Source organism: Colossoma macropomum, unplaced genomic scaffold (assembly GCF_904425465.1).
Source record: "Colossoma macropomum unplaced genomic scaffold, Colossoma_macropomum, whole genome shotgun sequence".
Taxonomy (NCBI): Eukaryota; Metazoa; Chordata; class Actinopteri; order Characiformes; family Serrasalmidae; genus Colossoma; species Colossoma macropomum.
The window spans coordinates 42,073,931-42,086,896 of record NW_023494793.1 but is presented as its reverse complement, the minus strand read 5'-3'; the positions used below and the strand labels follow the sequence as shown (position 1 = coordinate 42,086,896).

The window sequence follows — 12,966 nt, the reverse complement described above, 5'->3', positions numbered from 1 at the left end:
CACGGGGAACGAGGCGTGCGCACGCGCGAAGGAAAGGGGCTTGCTGGGTAATGTAGTTTTTCACGATGTTGACGTGCCTCGCTTCAAAACCACTGTTAGTGTCAGTACAGTCTGATGTAAAATGGTTCAACTAACTAAACTTATTAAATGACCATTTCATTTACTATATTGAAGTTGAAGGGAAATTCCACCTATCTTTCAAATTTTTTCCGATTTTGTTGCGAAGTTGCGATGTACAAAGTCATTCAGAGTGGTTTGGTGTGAAACATTTCTTTACAGTGGTGGTGAGGAACCAGGGGTCGCCATGACTACAGATACAGTTTTATTTACTATCGAAAACCACCAGTGAACTTGCACGAGTCTTCTGATCTTCATATGGAATGTTGATCACGGTAAAATCACTGATCCACCACCTACATAGTACCTGCTCCGGCAGCACTGCTGTGTCTGATCCACTCAGACCAGCGCAACACACTAACACAGCACCACCACGCCAGTGTTACTGCAGTGCTGAGAATGATCCACCACCCAAATAGTACCTGCTCTGTGAGGGTCCATGGGGGTCCTGACCACTGAAGAACAGGGTAAAAGGGGGCTAACAAAGTATGCAGAGAAACAGATGGACTACAGTCTGTAACTGTAGAACTACAAAGTGCACCTATATAGTAAGTGGAGCTGATAAAATGGACAATGAGCGTTGAAACAAGGAGGTGGTCATAATGTTATGCCTGATTAATGTATATATATATATATATATATATATATATATATATATATATATATATATATATATATGCAAACAATGCTTTGAAACCTATACTTTATAACATTAAAATTAACCATTTGTGTATATTTTGGTGCAAAAAGTAAACATAGTTTATTATTTGTTTGACGCCTCTTTTGTTGTTGCCCCAATTATCTCAATGCTGGATGAAGAATTTTATGATTGTGCCACTAATGATGCAATATTCCCCAACAGGTTTTGACTTTTTAGTAAAAAAAATATATAAGATTGATTTTTTTACATTGTTCTTTTAATAACAAGTGTGATTTACATACGATCAGGGTCCAGTTACCTGCTAAATATGTGCTTTTTAGTATAAGAGCTGATTATTACAGTGCTGCATTAACCAGAAAACACACACAAAGAATATTATCTTCTCTGTTTTTCACTTGCATAAATATGTGAATGTAATGTAATCTATAGTAAAATAATAAAAATATAATTTATGGTTATATAAAGTCACTGTTCATCAGTAAATAAACTGTTACAGGCCTCTGTTTCTACAGCACCCCTGGATGATTGTGACAGATGGAAACACACAGACACAGGAATGCAGTGTTTCAGTTCTGGCTGCTGGGCCTGAGACACCTCTGAAAGGCATTGCTTTTGGGTTACATTTAAACAGGTAATGCTTTCCAGCCAGTTTCAGCATTTTATCACACTTTATCAGTTTTTGGATATGCGCATGATTTGACGTCAGATTGATACATACTTATGGCATTAGTGCGGCACACGGTGGTGAGTTTCAGAAAGGCTAATGGGTAACTAGATAAGAAGAATCACCTGATGAAATCATCACTCGCTGAGCAATTAGGTAAAGTGCTTAAAGCCTCTCAGTGCTCTGAAAACACCTGTTCTGCTGCCTGGATCATTGTACATAAACAAAAGATGAATGGATGTGAGATGAAAGAATGGAGTCGCTCATTTGTTCATGTGCTTGACAGCCAAGCACTTTAATCTCTACTGTCTATGAGGTGACACAACTCGGAAAACACACGGAACTAGAGGAGCTCAGCTGTAGCCGTGGTGACCATAGAACTGAAGAAATTCAGTTATGGTAGCCGTGGTGACTTCAGAACCGGAGGGGCTCAGTTATGGTAGCCGTGGTGACTGCGGAACTGGAGGGGCTCAGTTATGGTAGTCGTGGTGACTGCGGAACTGGAGGGGCTCAGTTATGGTAGTCGTGGTGACTGCGGAACTGGATGGGTTTAGCTATGGTAGCTTTGCTTATTATGGAACTGGAGGGGTTCAATTATGGTAGCCGTGGTGACTGGAGGACTGGAGGAGCTCAGTTATGGTAGCTGTGGTTACTGCACAAGTACAGGAGCTCAGTTGTGGAAGCCATGGTGACAGTGGTGTTGAAAGAGTGCAGTTATGGTAGGCAGCCGTGGTGACTGCAGAACTAGAGGAGTTCAGTTAAGGTAGCCGTGGTGACTGCGGAACTGGAGGAGCTCAGTTATGGTAGTCATGATGACTGTGGAACTGGAGGAGCTCAGTTATGGTAGCCATGATGACTGTGGAACTGGAGGAGCTCAGTTATGGTAGCTGTGGTGACTGCGGAACTGGAGGAGCTGAGTTATGTTAGCCATGGTGACTGTGGAACTGGAGGAGCTCAGTTACGGTAGCTGTGGTAACTGTGGAACCAGAAGGGCTCAGCTGTTGTAGCCATGGTTAGTGCAGAACTAGAGGAGCTCAGTTACAGTAGCCGTGGTGACTGCGGATCTCAGTTATGGTAGTCATGATGACTGTGGAACTGGAGGAGCTCAGTTACGGTACCTGTAGCGACTGTGGAACTTCAGGTGCTCAGTTATAGTAGCAGTGGCGACTGTGGAACCAGAAGGGCTCAGCTGTCATAGCCATGGTGATCCCTGAACTGAAGGAGCTCAGTTATGGTAGCTGTCATGACTGCGGAACTGGAGGAGCTCAGTTTTGGTAGTGGTGGTAACTGTGGAACCAGAAGGGCTCAGCTGTTGTAGCCATGGTTCATGCAGAACTGGGGGGCTCAATTATGGTAGCTGTGGTGACAGCGGTATTGAAGGAGTTGAGTTATGGTAGCCATGGTGATTGCAGTACAGGAGTAGTTCAGAATCTGTAGCTGTAAGGGTCGGTGAAGCGGAAGGACTGGATCTCATTGACGGTGCAGAGGAGGTCCCGCATGCGCCTGGCCCGCCGCTCTTCGAACACCAGCCTCCTGGAACGCTCACGAGCGGCCTGCTGCTCCGCCCGCTTCTCCACCCGCTTCCTCCTCAACCACCTGCAAGAAAGCACAGGCCGTTTCAGAGTCCAGCAACTCTCTGCCAGTGAAAATGACAAAAACATGACAAAGATGTAAAAGAAGACTTTCCATCAAATTATATCACTGCATGTCCAAAAGTTTGTAGACACTCGTTAATCCGTTTCTTCTGAGCGAAGCACAAATTTTCCAAAATAATACTTAAGTTCAGCAACAAAGTACAAGTACTCCAGTATTTTCCCTTGTTCTCCACACTGCAGTGGTCACTCACAGTCTGAAGGCTTTCTCGGACTCCTCTGGACGGTGGATGTAGATGCTGCTCTCTTGCTCCAGCCTCTTCATCTCCTCCAGCTGCTTCTCCTTCAGCTGCTGCTCATGCTTCCTCTGCAACCACAGCTTAAATGCCTCCTCTGGATCGCAGCACTCCCTCTGCACACGTACAGAGAGACAGACAGACAGACAGACAGACAGACAGAGCCTCAGCTAATCTCATCCAGCAATAAGCATGAAACCTTTTTTAAGTCAAAATAACATTTTCAGGTACACTGAAGGGCCCATATCATAGAAAACTGAATGTTCCTCACTTTTTGAAAGATTAGTTTTAAAGTAGGGTGTAAACATTGCTTTGTGATGTCACAAAAACCAACTCATTTACCTCTATACACCTGTTCGGCCTACAGCAGTCAACAGCCTCATCCATTCATGCTGAAGTTATAAGGAGCGTTTCAGCCTGGACTGCTTTATTATTGCTGCACAATACAAGGCAGCCAATCAGAACAGGGCTCATTTACATACATCTGTCTTCAAGGTACAGTAAGAAAAGCAGCCTGTTTAATTCTAAGGGATAAAGAAAGGTTGGAAAACAGCCATGTAAAAATGAACTAGGACAGTTTTTGATACACACATAAACAATCTCAGGGGAAAATATATATAAAATACAAGAGAAAAGCTGGATATGGGCCCTTTAAGATCATCCTCCTTGTTCCACATGTGAAAGGAGTGATGAAGCAGCCTTTTGTTTTTATTTATGTGGAATATACTATCAATAAATACTCGTCAGGCTTCGTCTATCACTGATTAAAAAAAAATCTAAAATTGTTTTTGTTTACTTTTAGCATTTAACTGGTTTTTAATGGCATGCTATTCCACGATAGGTTTATATTATTGTATTGTTGTACTTTTATTCTGTTTTTCTGCCTATTTTATTTGTCTTTATTTGACTCACTTCTGTTTCTGTTTTTCACTTCACCATGAAAAGCTACAGTTTAAATGTTCAAAAGTTATGCAAATGTAGTTCATGTTATTATTACTGGGTAACTGGTTCCCCGTGACGTTTCTAAACATCTTTTTTTTGTGGTTCATTTTTTAATTATTTCCCATTTAAATTAAAAAATAACACAAACAACCCCCCTCATTCCAGCCCCGACCCACACACACACGGGACTTACAAACAAAACTGATCATAGATGCAACATAGGACACATGAAAATTGAGTTACATCATTCACAGCTTAAACACATCATATAGGTAAACAAGCCTAAGGGTCCAGACTTTAGATATTCTGTGAATCCATGTATCCAGAGCTCTAGGGGCAGCACTGCTAATCCTTACAGATGATAGTCCAAGATATAAGATATCCAATAAGGTATTGAGCCAGTGATGTATGGACAGGTTGTGAGGGGGTGGCCAATGCTGGACGATAACTTTTTTGCTGCTGTTAAGCCAGCCAGCCATATTTTACAGGAACTTTCTGTAATGGGGAATTTAGAGCTGGCGTTCAGGGTCCATGGGGAAGTATGTCTCGGTCAGAGAAGAGAGAGAGAATCAACAAACTCCTCCCAAAAACCGTAAACGTTTGGGTCTGAATATAATTATTAATGAAATAAAAAAAACAATCTAATCAAATTTAATTGTGTTGAAATTTGAGATTTCACAAATTGCACTGCATTGTTTCCTAAACACTCAAAAATCAAATCAAGCCACTCACTAATCCATTCACTCTTAAAAAAGAGGGTTCTTCAAAGGTTCTTTAGTAAAGACAATGATTCTACATAGGACCATGAACACTCAAAGAACCCTTTGCATGATTAAAGGGTTCTTCGCATGGTGAAATTGTTCTTTAGATTGATGGAGAATGTGTTTTATATGCTCCTGTGTAGAACATATTTGAAAATGGTTCTATATAGTACCAAAAGGGTTCTTCTATTATTACAAGCTTGACATCATAACAATAGAAGAACTCTTTTTGGTGCTACATAGAATCCTTTACAAAAAGGTTCTACAAAGAACCATCTACGTCACATTCTCCTTCAATCTAAAGAACAATTTCACCATGCGAAGAACCCTTTAATCATGCAAAGGGTTCTTTGAGTGTTCATGGTTCTGTATAAAACCATTGTCTTTACTAAAGAACCCTTGAAGAACCGTCTTTTTTAAGAGTGATTCAATAAACCACTGTCATATGTTGTATAACTGTACTTGTGTCTTAGTTGTACAGTTATACACACATAGTATATACTTGTTCTGTAAAACACGTTGCCATTGTTCCTGGAGGACTGAGAAAGGTGGACTGTGTGGGTTGTTAATGTGCTGGCGCCCCCTGCTGGACACACCTTGCAGCTCATCTTCTCCATCTCCTGAGCTCTGTGCACTCTCCTCTCATCCTGCAGCTGCTGCCTCTTCTTCAGCAACCACGCCCGGAAGGCCAGTTCATTGGCCTGACGCTTCTGCTCCTCTTCCTCACGCCTCCGCTCCTCCTCCTGCCCGTGAGAGAGAGAGAGAGAGAGAGAGAGAGAGATCGTGTTGGATGAGCATTATTACTGTAAACCGGTAGATGTGAACATTTACATTTATGGCACTTGTCAGTCTTTTCTGATCTGACTTACATTTGAACATGGTCATTCTCAGCACTGCAGTAACACTGACGTGGTGGTGGTGTGTTAGTGTGTGTCGCGCTGGTCTGAGTGGATCAGACACAGCAGTGCTGCTGGAGTTTTTTAACACCTCAGTGTCTCTGCTGGACTGAGAACAGTCCACCAACCAAAAATATCCAGCCAACAGCGTCCTGTGGGCAGCGCCCTGTGACCACTGATGAAGGACTAGAGGATGACCGACACAAACTGCAGCAACAGATGAGCTATCGTCTCTGACTTTACATCTACAAGGTGGATTGACAGGGTAGGAGTGTCTAATAGAGTGGACAGTGAGTGGACACAGTGTTTAAAAACTCTAGAAGCACTGCTGTGTCTGATCCACTCAGACCAGCACAACACACACTAACACCACCCACGTCAGTGTTACTGCAGTGCTGAGAATGACCCACCACCCAAATAGTACCTGCTCTGTGGGAGGCTCCATGGGGGTCCTGACCACTGAAGAACAGATAACAAAGAAAAACAGATGGACTACAGTCTGTAATTGTAGAACTACAAAGTGCTCCTATATGGTCAGTGGAGCTGATAAAATGGACAAAGAGGGTAGAAACAAGGAGGTGGACTTAATGAAGTGGCTGGTCAGTGCATTTTTACTCAACAGAACATGTAATTTGACTCGTTTGTCCAAACTACTGCATCCAACTGTATGTAAATGCATCAGTTACAAATGACATCAAACTCTTTTATTATATAAAAAATATAATTTAAACTTTAATTATAATCACTCCATATTGTTCCGTCCCATAGGTGTGCCCACCTCTCTGGCCATTCTCTCTCTCTTCTGCTGCTGTTTGGTCAGTAGCTCTTTCTGCTGTGGTGAGAGGGTGAAGGTGGCGTGTGTCGGAGCTCCGTTAGCGGACTGGACCCTGCGCTTGCTGCCCGGCCTGCCTGCTGTTCTGTACGTATGGCTGGCTGAGTTTGGCCGCGCTCGGGGCCGTGATGGAGGTTTGGGGACATGTAGGGGTTCAGGAGCCGCAGGTTTCGGGGAAGAAGAGGGGCTTTTGCTGGTTTCGAGTCGTGGGGATCCCCGAGGACCGTCGCTATGGGAAACAGGCAGAGGCGGGAGCAGGCCCTGGCTCTCCACCTCTCTTAGACTGACCAGGTCAAACTTTCCATCCTTCTCCACCAGTACTCGTCCCTCTCTCGCTCCCTCTCTCCCTACATCCACTCCCTGGCTCTCCTCCTGCGGAGAGATCCTCAGCTTTCAGCATCTGACCGGACACGTCGCCGTCCACTTCAGGGTCCACCTGACACAGAACAGGACAATCGACATGAATTCAGTTAATACAACAGCAAATGGACTGGTTCTCTCTCTCTCTTGATGGCATGAGAGCACTCTGTGCAGGCGAATGTGGATTTAAAGAGCCCTCCAAGTGCATTTATAACGTTTGTGTGGTTTTATATACAATCCTGTTTACATAAAAAAGTTGGGATGCTGTGCAAAATGTAAATAAAAACTCAATGCAATGATGTACATATTAAATGCAAGTTAAAGCACTACGATACAAAGAAGAAACCATATATGAACAGGATCCAGAAACGCCGCCGCCCAGAAACGATTTCGCAGCTTAGTTTTGAATTTGTTTTTAATGTTAACTTTGATTTAAAAAAAGCGAGGGAAATTTGCTTTTGCTTTCCAGATTTCTTACCCCCGGCACAGGACTGGAGTCCCCATAGGGGGCGCTCTGCAGACTGTTTGAGCTGTAGTCCTGAGCTGGCACTACCAAGTCCACCAACGTGTCTTTGAAACTGCAGCCGTCTGCGGCGCGTCTGGTCAGGAACCTCCTGATCCTGCAGCTGCCTGTTGGCCTGTTCGATCTTCTGCAGCATCATTTTCTTTTCTTCCTCGTCATCATCCTCAGCCTGCGTCGCAGCAACTAGACAGATAGATAGATAGACAGACAGACAGACAGACAGACAGATAGATAGATAGATAGACAGATAGACAGATAGATAGATAGACAGACAGACAGACAGACAGATAGATAGATAGATAGATAGATAGATAGATAGATAGATAGATAGATAGATAGATGGATAGATAGATAGATAGATAGATAGATAGATAGATAGATAGATAGACAGATAGATAGATAGATAGATAGACAGATAGATAGATAGATAGATAGATAGATAGATAGATAGACGGATAGATAGATAGATAACCAAACAAACACATAGTGTAAAGAAAGGAACAGAACAGAATAAACAGAATAACACTAATCTGAAACATTCACCATCAGAGTCCTCCAGCGGCTCCATGGGCGTTGGCCATCTTTCTTCTTCTCCATCATCCTCTGCGACCCCCTCACTCCGCCCTTCGTCAGCCTCCCTCACTCTCTCCTCATCCTCTTCTAACTCTCTGTCTATCTGAGCTTCAATGTCTTCATCCTCCTGTAATGATGACAACAGAGGCATTAACTCTTTGAGGTCTCAGAGCTTTAAACACAAATCCTCACCGTCACAACTACAGAATGTACACATTAGTTCAAAGTAGTTCCCGAATAATTTCATAGTATTTACTGAAAAACTCAAAATAGATATTAAATAATTAATAGTAGATACTGAATAATTCATAGTAGGTACTGAATAATTCACAGTAGATACTGAATAATTCATGGTAGATACTGAATAATTCAGAGTAGATATTAAATAATTAATAGTAGATACTGAATAATTCATAGTAGTTACTGAATAATTCATAGTAGATACTGAATAATTCATAGTAGATATTAAATAATTAATAGTAGATACTGAATAATTCATAGTAGATATTAAATAATTAATAGTAGATACTGAATAATTCATGGTAGATACTGAATAATTCATAGTAGACACTGAATAATTAATAGTAGATACTGAATAATTCATAGTAGGTACTGAATAATTCACAGTAGGTACTGAATAATTCACAGTAGATACTGAATAATTCATAGTAGATACTGAATAATTCATAGTAGGTACTGAATAATTCACAGTAGGTACTGAATAATTCACAGTAGATACTGAATAATTCATAGTAGATACTGAATAATTCACAGTAGGTACTGAATAATTCATAGTTGATACAGAATAATTCATAGTAGGTACTCAATCATTCATAGTAGATACTAAATAACTCTATAAATACTGGATACTGAATAATATTTAGTACAAACTGAATAATTCACAGTAGATACTGAATAATTCATAGTAGTTACTGAATAACTAATAGTGGATACTGAATAATTTACAGCAGGTACTTTATAATTCATAGCAGACACCAAAAAAAAAAATTGCACTGTTACTCCAAATACAGTCGATGACAAGAAAAGTCATGTTTGTTGTCTGTCTTCTTTAATTTTGCACTGGAACTAAAATAACTAGGTTTTATTAGATTATCATTGTCACTCCGCTGCAGAACTAAAGAAGCAGCGGAGTGACTCGGCTGATCGAGTACAAATGTATTTTTTTTTGTTTTTTGGTGAACTACTCCTTTAAGACTAATACCTGAACAAAAAAAATCCTGCAGATTAAGGCGTTAAAGTTTGTAAAAGTAGAATAAAAGCAGGACAGGAGTGATATGAGGCTCAGTGTGGGTTACTGAGTGAGCGTAGTGTAAACAGAGACAGATACATAGAGAGAGTGTGTGTGTTTAATAATGTATGTAATAGTTGTGTGTCTGAGTGAAAGTGTGTGTCAGCAGGATGGATTTCACACACAGCACAGCATGTGCTCAAACACGCTCACCTGCTCCTCACTCTTACTCTCCTCGCTGATCAGCCAGTCCAGATCTTTCTCAAAGTCGTCCTCATATTCCTCCTGAACGTTACTGCTCACCGCCACACTCATCCCCTCTCTCTCTCTCTCTCTCTCTCTCTCTCTCTCTCTCTCTCTCTCCTCTCACTGAAAGAAATCAATACAAATTTACAAATGGGGAATTTTTACTATGCATAATTAAACGGTTGTAAGATGTAAACAGAGTCGTTCAGAGTAGTTTGGTGTGAAACGTTCTGTTCTAGAGAAACTTACAGAGTCAGAACTGTTCACAGTGGTGGTGATAGGAACCAGACGTCCACCTCTAAAAGCTCCCTCACAGAAAGTTACTCCGTAGCTAAAATAGTCCCCAATGAAAACTTATTTTTTCAGATTTTCCACTATTTCCCATCATCAACATTCCATATAAGCTCAGAAGACTCGTGTAGGTTCACTGGTGGGTCTGGATAGTAAATAAAACGTCTATATTTGTGTTGTAGTCATGGCGACCCCTGGTTCCTATCACCACCACTGTAAAGACATCTGAACCATTTCACACCAAACCACTCTGAATCACTCTGTTTACATCTCAAATACTGAACTATCCAGACATTTTCAAAAGTAGGTGGGATTCCCCTTTAACTACACTTCAAGAAAGGAAACTGACTATTTATTTACCTTTTATGGATTTAACTTGTTCTTCAAGTCAGTCAGTAAAGTTTTAAGGAACAGCTTGTTCTCATGGATATAATGCTTATTATTATCAGTACCGTGTGACACCAGTATACCAGTGTATACATTATAACACTCAGCATTAAAATTGATGATTTTAAAGGTTATGAATCCCACTGTAATTAACTACAGAGACATAAAGATGACACATGTACCATGTTTGCAGTAGCTGCTGCACCTGCTGCCATATGTTCTACTGGTCTAGTGACCGACGCTCACCCGTAAACACTGCAGCGCGTCTATCTACAGAAGCCCATTCTCACCAAGCAGAGGAGGAACATCACAATATCTACTGTTTCTGACAGAAATGTCAACATATTGACTTAATATCTCATAATAATTACTTATTTTCTCAAAATATGGACTTAGAATTTCAAAATAATGACTTTTCTCAAAATATTGACTTAATATCTCATAATAATGACTTATTTTCTCAAAATATTGACTTGGTCAAACTATATTCAAAATATTGAATTCCTATGATGAAACAATGATTAAGTCAAAATTTTGACTTAGTATCTCGTAATAATGACGTATTTTCTCAAAATATTGACAGTATTCCAAATAATGACTTATTTTCTTGGGATTTTAAGATACTATGCTGAAAGAAAGAGTGGCTTACCAAATTTCAAGAAAGCAAATATTTTTTTCAGAATAACAAGTTATTATTTCAAGATACTAAGTCAATATTTTGAGAAAATAAGTCATTATAGTAAGACACTAAGTCATCATTTTGACAAAACAAGTCATTGTTTTTGACATAAGAAGTCAACATTTTGAGAAAATTAGTCATTGTTCTGACCTGGTAAGACAATGTTTAGAGAAAATAAGGAATTATTTTGATATGCTGTCAATAGTTTGAGGAATCAAGTATTATTTTGACATAGTAAATCAATATTTTGAGTAGATAAGTCGTTATAATGACATCGTGTGGCATTACTTTGAAAAATAAGTCATTATTCTGAGATTCCGATTCTTCTAATGAAGATAAGTCAGTAGACCAAGACAACATTTTGAGAAAATAAGTCATGATTTCAAGATACTAAGTCAATATTTTAACATACTGCTGTCAGAAACCGAGAAGGTGAGGAAATCCACAGTTGATGTTTTTTCTCCTCCACTTGACAGTGGTGGGCTTCCATGTATAGATCTCCTTGGGGTCTATTTAGAAAGTAAAAGAAGTCAAAGCCGTCCTAAGGTCAGTGTGTGTGTGTGTGTCTCTGTGTGTTGACTGTTTTGGCTGGGCTGAACGCGCTCGCGCACTCAGTCACTCTCTCGCGCACTCAGACGCTCGCTCGAGCCCTGAGGGGTGATGAACTCACCTGTAGAGGTGACGCCGCTCGCGGTGTTTAGAGGTGAATACCAGTCAGTTTGTCTCTCTGTTTATCAGCCGCTCTGTTTGCACGCGCGCTCTTCTTTTCCGCTCACCTGTGCGCGCGGACACTTCACCTTTAATCCCCACAAGCCGCCCGGAGCAGGTGTCGTCATGGAGACGTACAACACGGCCCGAGCGCGCATGCGCTGACAGCAGCCTGAGGCCGCGTTCACCGCGGCCGCGTATTTACTGCAGCTACGGTTTCCCAGAGTGAACCGCACCATCCACTGACCACTGACGTCACTGAGGTGAACTGTCTCACTGTTTTTGTCTCGATTTCTTTATAGACTCCTAGAATTCCTCTTAGAAGCTACTGTTTTTAATGCTAATTTAATGATGAGCACGTTATTATGATCTTGATCTAAGAAAATTTCAGTAAAATTTTATTTACATAAGGTGAAATTCGCCACGTATGACGTTACACACAGACCTGATCACATATCTGCATTAGTGAATTTGCAAATTTGCACAACAAGAACTTTGGTGAATCTATTGTTGTGCTAAAACTTTTCACTTTTATTTAAATCACATGGTATTTTTTTCTTTGTCTTCCTTTTTTTTGTTGAGCTTTGCTGAATCCTGCTATTCTGTCATCGTATAAATAAAAAAATAAAATAAAAAAGAAACTCTGGAGTCGACTCTAATTCCGATTCCAACTGATGCAACGGTGGAGTCGATTCCAAAAGCAGATCTGGCCAAATATAACTTACAATATTAGCTTAATCACACGCCTTAGTGATCGGTGCTGCAAATGACAGTGGCTCTTGATACATTAACCCTATGTGCTCTGAGGGACATCAGTTCAATTATGTGACCTATTTGATCTGACACTGTTAGAAATAAAGGTCCTGTTCAGGCACATTTTTTGTTCATCAAGGTACAAACAGTGTAAATGTTCCCTCAAAGCTCCAACAGTGGTTTTAAGGTCTGATTGTGAACCTTAAATAAGTTTTTCCAGGTGAAAAGTTCGCATTTGTTAATCCCACAACGGGGAAATTTCACCTCCGCATTTAACCCATCTGTGCAGTGAAACACCACATACACACTAGCGAACACACACACTAGGGGGCAGTGAACACGTGCCCGGAGCAGCGGGCAGCCCTATCCACAGCGCCCGGGGAGCAGTTGGGGGTTATGTGTCTTGCTCAAGGGCACTTCAGTCACATACTGTCGG

The 12,966-nt window shown here is 41.0% G+C and overlaps 1 protein-coding gene across 1 annotated transcript; it reads right to left on the bottom strand.

Annotated features, from left to right (window-relative positions):
* Nucleotides 1-2,445: 2,445 nt before the first annotated feature.
* On the bottom strand, nt 2,446-11,872 carry ccdc181 (coiled-coil domain containing 181). The gene is given in 10 exon segments (XM_036578093.1): nt 2,446-3,038; nt 3,289-3,446; nt 5,630-5,776; nt 6,708-7,154; nt 7,156-7,197; nt 7,600-7,698; nt 7,700-7,827; nt 8,188-8,344; nt 9,680-9,835; nt 11,740-11,872. Coding segments are annotated over 9 exon segments (1,452 nt in total). The 5' UTR covers nt 9,782-9,835; nt 11,740-11,872; the 3' UTR covers nt 2,446-2,866.
* Between the last annotated feature and the right edge of the window lie 1,094 nt (nt 11,873-12,966).